Raw genomic sequence first — 7,411 nt, 5'->3', positions numbered from 1 at the left:
CACACACACACACACACACACACTCTCTCTCTCTCTCGTTTTATTTTTTACACGCCGGTGCCTCTCCGAGGCTTTTTGTTTCACCTTCAAGGAGCGAGAGAGCCGTGACCCCTGACCCCTTGCCGAGTGCAACGCGGGCACGCGCGTGTGCCGTCAACTTCCATCCACCTGTCTCTTCCCCGAATTATAACAGACGCCGAAATCCCAAACAGACGAATCGACACGAGGGAGACCCCCAGCGGTTCATCCTGTGCAAATGGCAGTGATAAAAAAAACAGACAAGCATAATAGAGTAACAGTTAGAGAACCGTTCAATGATACAGCAAGTCAATAGAAAATACTTAAACTGCCTTTGGTTGTGTTATGTCCAGGGAGTCGGTACAGCTGATAAAAGGTGGTAATAATGACATCTAGTTTTTCTCATTGGACAAACTCCAGGGACTCCAGAGCTTATTCGGGGGAAGAATAGCCTGAGCCATAAAGGTTTTATCAGGGCCTCTTGTGTTGTTCACAACCGTAATGAATAATGCAGGACATAAAAGCAACAGAGGGGATTCAGGCATTGGGTTTTGAACGCCCTCACAATAAATCCATGCTGCTTACATGTGGTGCAATACTCTCCCAAAGTAATACATGCTGGCCCTGCTAATCATCTTGACCAACACACACACACACACACACACTTGACCTCCTGCAAAATGACCACCTGCGAACAATGGTTTCAGCCCCGTGTCAAGATTCTCAATTGGACAACATAATCAGATTTTAATATTTAATGTTACTCAGCTCCCTGGCCGCATGTAACCCAGGGCATCCCCGAGCATTAAGCCTTGATTGTATTCAAAGCATCACATAGGCCATGGCCTCCTCAGACTGTGCAGTGAGTTTTCGCCGCAGGCCGTACACAACTACGACGACCAGGATGATTCATGCGCAGAGGAGCATCGAACAGCGGAGCCCTTCGTGTGCTCAAACCATGGCTTTCTGCTGTTTTCTGGGGCCGTGTCACTGGTGTAGCCCGCACTGTGCGCACAGAGATGGAGGAAGAATCTGAATGTGACAGGCTGTCTGGCATTAATCGCCAATTTGAGGAACTTAACGTGCTCCGACCTGCCCGAAAATTTGCATCAGAACTGGTTAAAAAATTGATAAATATGATGTTTTAGGGGTCCCCGGCATTGGCGTGTCATAACTCAGCGTATAACTCAATTAAAGCCCCTTACCACATTCCCCCTTGCTTTACATTTGATGTAGATAAACGGAATTTGGTAGGCACGTGTTTCACATCAAGACCTACTAAAAAATAAAAGGTTGCCATGACCTCCCACCAAGAGGAAGTCAACCATTTTGATTTTAGTGTGCAAAGCTGGACATTTTTCACACGTCATACTTTAATTACATTATTATTATCATTTTCTCATATCTGAGGAAACATCCCTGATGACATCCTCGGGTGGTTACACCCTGATGATGTCATGATCGGGATGTATACACCATAACTTGCTTTCCTGCTGGGAGTTAGATGAGAAGATCGATACCACTCTCATCTCATCTTCCTATTCAATATGAAGCCGCAGCCTGCTGGCGGTTTACCTATAGCTAAGCCTGAACATCTAGCCCACAGATCTGTCCTCCGGTAAACAGAATCTGCCCAGCGGCTCTTCTTAAGCTCACTAATTACTCCCGTAACCCCTGGCCCCAATCTCTGTTCTGAGATAATCTCTTTGCTTTCCCTCTCATCCTTGAGCTAGAAAGCAAATGATCATACTTCTTAAAAATGTGACGCGATTCTTTTAACCATCCTGTTTGTAGGATTTCCACAACAAAACCTTTTATGATATGAAAACCATGATGTCATCATGTGCAGGTTGATCTGCCTGTGAGGGTCAGGAGTGGAGGGCGTTCCAGCCGGCCACGGACAGATATTTATGCTTTCTGATTTCATCTGAGGCAATGAGCAGAGATGGATATAAGTGGCCACTATTGTGGTATGATCTTTACATTTTGCATTAACAATTTTCCTCTTTAGGGCTCTGTCGATCAGTATAAACCACTTTATCTTATTGATTAAGCCAGCGTGTGCATAATACACGAGGAGTGTTGAGATGCAAGGGGACACACCGGTGTAGGCATGCATCTCGTTCCCTCGTACCACTGTCAAATTTGAGAACAGAGAACAAGAAATCAAAACTCACCCTGAAAAAGAAAAGTTTATTTAGTGAACCACACGATCATTTTAAGAAAGAAAAGTCCATGTGACACTGAAACACATGATCTAACTTTATAGGAAAACCTTGTCATATCTGTGAACCAATAGAAAGCCACAATTAAAGCAATTGAGAATTCTAAATCCTCCCTAAATAAATTAAATTGAGACCAATGTTATAAGGCCATGCAAACCCAACTGATTACTTGAAGTGGTAATTTAATATCTGACATCCTCTCCATTCAGTCATCACGCAATCACTTGGAGGAAGTCCGAGGATGTCCGAGGAGACAGGCATCTGCATCCATCTGCATCCATCATCAGGATTTCTTCTTCTCTGCAGCCTCGACTTTTTCCCTCTCCACCTTGCCCTTTTCTCCCTGGAAGTAGTCTGACTCGATCCAGCCCGTGTGCGTGGAGAGCCGGACGTAGACTTCCCCGTCTGTCTCGGTGACCATGTGGACCCGCTGCTTCACACCCTTGGAGTACCATCTGGGCACAGACGGCTTTTGCGTGGGGTCGGTGCCCTTGTATAAACCCTCCCCTTCGGCCAGAGAGATCTTGTACTTGTGCTTTGGACAAATTATGCACAGCTTGCTGTCAATTTCCTGTGTATGTGTTGAAAGGAATTAGGTTAACGACCTCATGTGGGATGAGCGAAGGACATTTAGCCATTTTAATATTAGCATAATATTATGTTAATGTCATGCAAGTTTGATATCGTATTCCTCCAGGCCTTAGCTCAGTAGTTGTTCTCAAGCATTGTAAACGCAGGAATGGGTTCGGTAAATATTCAAAACTCACTCAGAGTTGAGAACTTTAGATTTTATGTTATTTAACTTCTCTCCTCTGGGACAGACCAAAAAGGGTTTTCGGTCAAACCTCACCTCAATGTCTCCATTCTGCAGCTTTCCCCCAGCATCTGTTGGGACCACATAGGAGCAGTGTATCGCAGAATTAGTAACAGCACACTAATAGTTTGCTGACTGGACATACGGAGGTGATGTGAGGTAAAATGTCCCGTGTACATAATATTTTAGGGCGGTACAGTGTTAAGTATCCCATGGCAGGATCTCTGTGGTTCACTGAAGGCGTGCACTTGTTAACATTCACAATCCCAATGAAAATACTTTTTGTTTTATACTAGCAGTTCAATTTTATACTTGTCGTACATTATATCATCAGTTTTCAAGTGAAACTAAAGTATAATGGGTCTTTGGGTCTAATACATTGAGTTCAGCATTACACTAGTTATCACAACACAAACACTCACGGTAACAGTAAGAATCCAGAGCGTAGAAGACTCTCTGATGGTAGACGATGAGTATATCCCGGCCCTCCAGTGTTCTGAACGAGCGCTTCGCTGCAATCAGTTCATCTCTTTTCCCCACAAAATGAGGCCCTCCTGTAGACTGCTCCTTCTCCCCCATAGCTCTGTGAAATGCTGCTCAGAGGGCAGCAGGAAATAACACAATTAAGGGTTTCATCGTGAAGAATCAAGTTTGCTTCTTCTCTTTTTTCAATTGCCAAATCACATGACTGGCGGTAGTTATCCTACAACTGATGCCAAATGAACAGCAAAGTTAATATACTGTATTTCTGAGTGACAAAAGCTTATCTACACACACACAAATGTGGCTTTTGGATTTGTCTCTTCGATTATTGTGCTGGCACCTCCCATCACAGCTATCAGCTTATATTAGGTCCACAACACCTCCAGAACATCTATAGCTTCAAGAATCCAAGCAGGGACATGTCTACTCTACTCCGATCTACTCCACTGTTCAGTGGTTTCACTGCTATGACCTACATAAAAGTTGGACCAAATAAAATGACATTAAAACATACATGTGTCCCCTTTACAAAAGAATCAGAGACCACCATCCTACTAGGAAATCTCAGTGACGGCATATAACCTGATCCCAAGTGTGATTCATGTATAGTGATGTGAAATAATGAGCTCTTCAGTGCAGGCTGAGTAGGCACAGTAGTAGTAGCAGCAGCAAAAGTCACATGCTCTGAAGCCTCTGGCTAAACCACAGACAGCTACATCAGATGAAGGGAGGAGATACAGAGCAGCAAAAATAACTATTCATGTCAAGAAAACAGTACATTTTTCTCAGATTAGCCCCAAAGGACTGTAGGTTAAATTTGTACAATTCCTTCAAAAGGTTGATGGGTCTGTGTATCGTCTCTGTCTGTCTGTCTGTCTGTTTTTGGTCTTTTTCTTGAAAATAACAAAACACATGCGGGCTTTACCTTAAAAATTCCACGGCAGTGTCTCCTCAGTCAGGCTAAACAAATGTACTGCTGACAGCCCAGGGTTGTGCAGTAGAGGGGTGTTCTATTATCTTCACACACAAGCTGTCTGCAGTTGGTCCTCTCAACAACCAGTACATTTTCTTATCTGAGTCCCACAAACCTGTGAGTTTAACCTCTCACTGACGTTTCCCACAGAACTCTCACGTCATCATCTTCAGTTGTACTATCAAGTTACCGAGTACATTTGCTCGAGCACTTTATACTGTACATTTCAGATTAAATGTGTTATAATTATTATAGATGAACATACCCAAAATACACAAATTTGCAGTTACAGCAATATAAATAATCATCAATCATATCAATAATCAATTCATATAACTTAACAGTACATTATATAATAGGCTTTCGTGTATATTGATCATACATTATTACAATATAATAAACCTAAATATAGTCATCCTTGGTCGCAATGTTAATTTTGGCAGCTATTTTAGATTTAGTCTTAGTCGTTGGACGAAAATGCTTATTCGTTTTAGTCACATATTAGTTTATCCTTCATAGTTTTTGAAAATGTTTTAGTTATGACATTTTATTTGACTTTTAGTCAAAATGTTTTATCACTTTAAAATCAATTATATTAGGCTGATACAAGTATCCGAAATTGAAATCAAGGTGACAGGTTGTAGTAAGTGTTGAAATTCATACAATAACATTCAGTTCAATAATGTTCACTCTGAACACTTTGACTTAATGTAATATCTGAATTAATTTCCTTGGTCTTTCTCTTCTTCAAAGAAATAAGGCAAATTGTCTGACATATTTTACATATAAGGCTTCTCTCCACTGCCGGAGGCATCTTCTTGCTAACAAGTCAAGAAATATGTCTGACTGACTGACTGTGTGTGTGTGTGTGTGTGTGTGTGTGTGTGTGTGTGTGTGTGTGTGTGTGTGTGTGACGCTGGATCTGAGCACATCCCTCAGTTGTAGATTATTTCTGCCCCGACACTACTGCAGTTTCACAAAGCGGAACTGTTTGTCTCCATAGGGCGCCGGACCCATTTCTTAGCACACCACTGTGCTCCGCTGTCCCCGGGCCGGTGTGAAACAAAACAGAGAGCGACAGTGAAGAAGACCGTAAGTTACAGACTTTGTGGAGGATACGGAGCTTGGTACCGGTCACACTGACGAGTCGTTGTGCACGAACATTCTGTCCTGTCGTAACATCCGCAGTGAGAATAGAAACTATGACAATTATGAAGCAAACCAGTTGGTCCGATGTGCACAAGTACAGAAGTTAAGCTAGCCGACATGCTCCAATTAAACAGAGATCTCAGAGCTAGCTAGTTCGTTTCCTTCTACAGGAACACGTAGCGGCGTGGTTTTGAATATGATCAGAATAATACGAGTCTGTTTGGCATCTTAATAGTGACCTTGTGTCGTTTTTAAAAATGTGTCTTCTAAGCTCAGGCTCTATAATTAGACACTATGCTGGGTTTGAAATTGGAAAGCTGGTTAGCATGTTGTTTAGATTTGTTTTAGGCGGAAATCCCTCTCTTATAAATGACGCTTGAATGACTTACACAATCTTCCATGTGTAAGATTCAACACATGTTGAAAAAACATGCATGAATCCAAAGCCTTAGTTAACTTCTCTTTAGGGTGAATTTCTCTGTTTTTCAGTAGTTATAAACGGATTAACGCCAGGTACAAGTGTCCTTTCCTTACACACTGCAGCCTTTTGTTCTGGAACACAACCTAATACAAAATTTGTTTGTGTGCAATTTTGTGAAAACAGGGCGATGGCGCTGCGAGCGTGTGGCTTCATTGTGTTCCGTCTGGCCAGCTGTAGTCCCCCACCGGACAACATCGAGTACCTCCTCCTGCAGACGTCGTACGGCGCACACCACTGGACCCCACCCAAAGGTGTTCGCACGTTCAAAAAACAGCACATTTATCATGTAGTTGATGGTCAATCAGGCTCTGAGATTCAATGCTAGATTCTGTTCATATGGAATTTACACACGAACAACACTAAAGGTTGTTTTCTTCCTGGTGCATCGAACCTGTTCACCATCAGGTCACGTGGACCCGGGTGAGGATGACCTCACCACAGCCCTGAGAGAGACCGGGGAGGAGGCGGGGCTGGGGGCAGATCACCTGCGGGTGATTGACGGCTTTGTGCAGGAGCTGCACTATGAGGTGCGTGGCCGACCCAAGGAGGTGCTGTACTGGCTGGCGGAGCTGAGAGACCCGGGGACAGCAGTGACTCTGTCTGAAGAGCACCAGGACTATCGTTGGGCCCGGCTGGAGGAGGCCTGCGCTCTGGCACAGTACAAAGACCTGCAGGACACACTGAGGGTAGCGCATAGACATTTAGAGGCTCGAGAGGACAAACACTGATGTGGCGGGGTGTAGACGGTGCAAAGGGGATACAAAGGAAAGATGACGCGTGTCAATCACCCTACGTTGGTATTCAGTATGAGAGTACTGCTTTTTATTCACGCAATACAACGGTGCTGTCGCTTTCTGCTTTAACTGTTTGTCTTTGTTCAAATACTTTGTCTCTAGTGAATCAAAGATTGAAATACGGATTCAATATTAGTCACTGCACAAAAATTTGATTATCAATGTCTTTGAATCTCCTTAGTCACGTATAACATGATTTAATGCATAAATGCTGCTGATTTGACTGTAAATAAACAAACTCTTGGAACAAACTAAATTACAGTGTTTCAACGACAGTCGATTAAACAATCTTGAGCATTAAAAAACATTGCCCACACTCTCCAGAGGTGAAATACCTCTTGGATGAGAGTTCAAATCTCGTCAAGATATATTTTAGTATCTTATCTCCACTACCGTTTGATTTACGAGCTTTCAGTCAGAGACCAGGAACCAGGGTTCATGCCTTGAAGAAGGTCTGTGACTGAAAGCTCGCAA

General features: G+C 43.1%; 2 protein-coding genes across 3 annotated transcripts; one reads left to right on the top strand and one right to left on the bottom strand.

Moving 5' to 3' along the window:
* Window positions 1-2,191: 2,191 nt before the first annotated feature.
* Window positions 2,192-4,622, bottom strand: rfesd (Rieske (Fe-S) domain containing). The gene is made up of 4 exons (XM_035632813.2): window positions 4,466-4,622; window positions 3,480-3,650; window positions 3,094-3,128; window positions 2,192-2,814 (listed from the first exon to the last, which is right to left on the bottom strand). Exons 2-4 carry the CDS (start codon window positions 3,634-3,636, stop codon window positions 2,527-2,529), a joined length of 480 nt encoding a protein of 159 aa, XP_035488706.1. The 5' UTR covers window positions 3,637-3,650; window positions 4,466-4,622; the 3' UTR covers window positions 2,192-2,526.
* Window positions 4,623-5,469: 847 nt separating this feature from the next.
* Window positions 5,470-7,193, top strand: nudt2 (nudix (nucleoside diphosphate linked moiety X)-type motif 2). Of its 2 annotated transcripts, none has more exons than XM_035631302.2 (3): window positions 5,470-5,605; window positions 6,267-6,394; window positions 6,549-7,193. In XM_035631302.2, the coding sequence occupies exons 2-3, from the start codon at window positions 6,271-6,273 to the stop codon at window positions 6,869-6,871; spliced, it is 447 nt and encodes a 148-aa protein (XP_035487195.2). In that variant the 5' UTR covers window positions 5,470-5,605; window positions 6,267-6,270; the 3' UTR covers window positions 6,872-7,193. The 2 variants fall into 2 exon arrangements, with proteins under 2 accessions (XP_035487195.2, XP_035487196.2); XM_035631303.2 differs by having other exon boundaries at window positions 5,605-5,700.
* The last annotated feature ends 218 nt before the right edge of the window (window positions 7,194-7,411 follow it).

Source organism: Scophthalmus maximus, chromosome 6, assembly GCF_022379125.1.
Source record: "Scophthalmus maximus strain ysfricsl-2021 chromosome 6, ASM2237912v1, whole genome shotgun sequence".
NCBI lineage: Eukaryota > Metazoa > Chordata > Actinopteri > Pleuronectiformes > Scophthalmidae > Scophthalmus > Scophthalmus maximus.
The sequence above is the reverse complement of the archived record's forward strand: the minus strand, read 5'-3'. Positions and strand labels throughout refer to the sequence as shown.

Bases quoted from the DNA above. Each gene is read 5' to 3' on its own strand.
- rfesd (XM_035632813.2), bottom strand. From the start codon at position 3,636: ATGGGGGAGAAGGAGCAGTCTACAGGAGGGCCTCATTTTGTGGGGAAA. The intron at 3,129-3,479 runs GTGAGTGTTTGT...TGGTCCCAACAG, and splicing joins TCTGGATTCTTACTGTTACC to ATGCTGGGGGAAAGCTGCAG. The intron at 2,815-3,093 runs GTGAGGTTTGAC...ACACATACACAG, and splicing joins TGCAGAATGGAGACATTGAG to GAAATTGACAGCAAGCTGTG.
- nudt2 (XM_035631302.2), top strand. From the start codon at position 6,271: ATGGCGCTGCGAGCGTGTGGCTTCATTGTGTTCCGTCTGGCCAGCTGT. The intron at 6,395-6,548 runs GTGTTCGCACGT...GTTCACCATCAG, and splicing joins CCACTGGACCCCACCCAAAG to GTCACGTGGACCCGGGTGAG.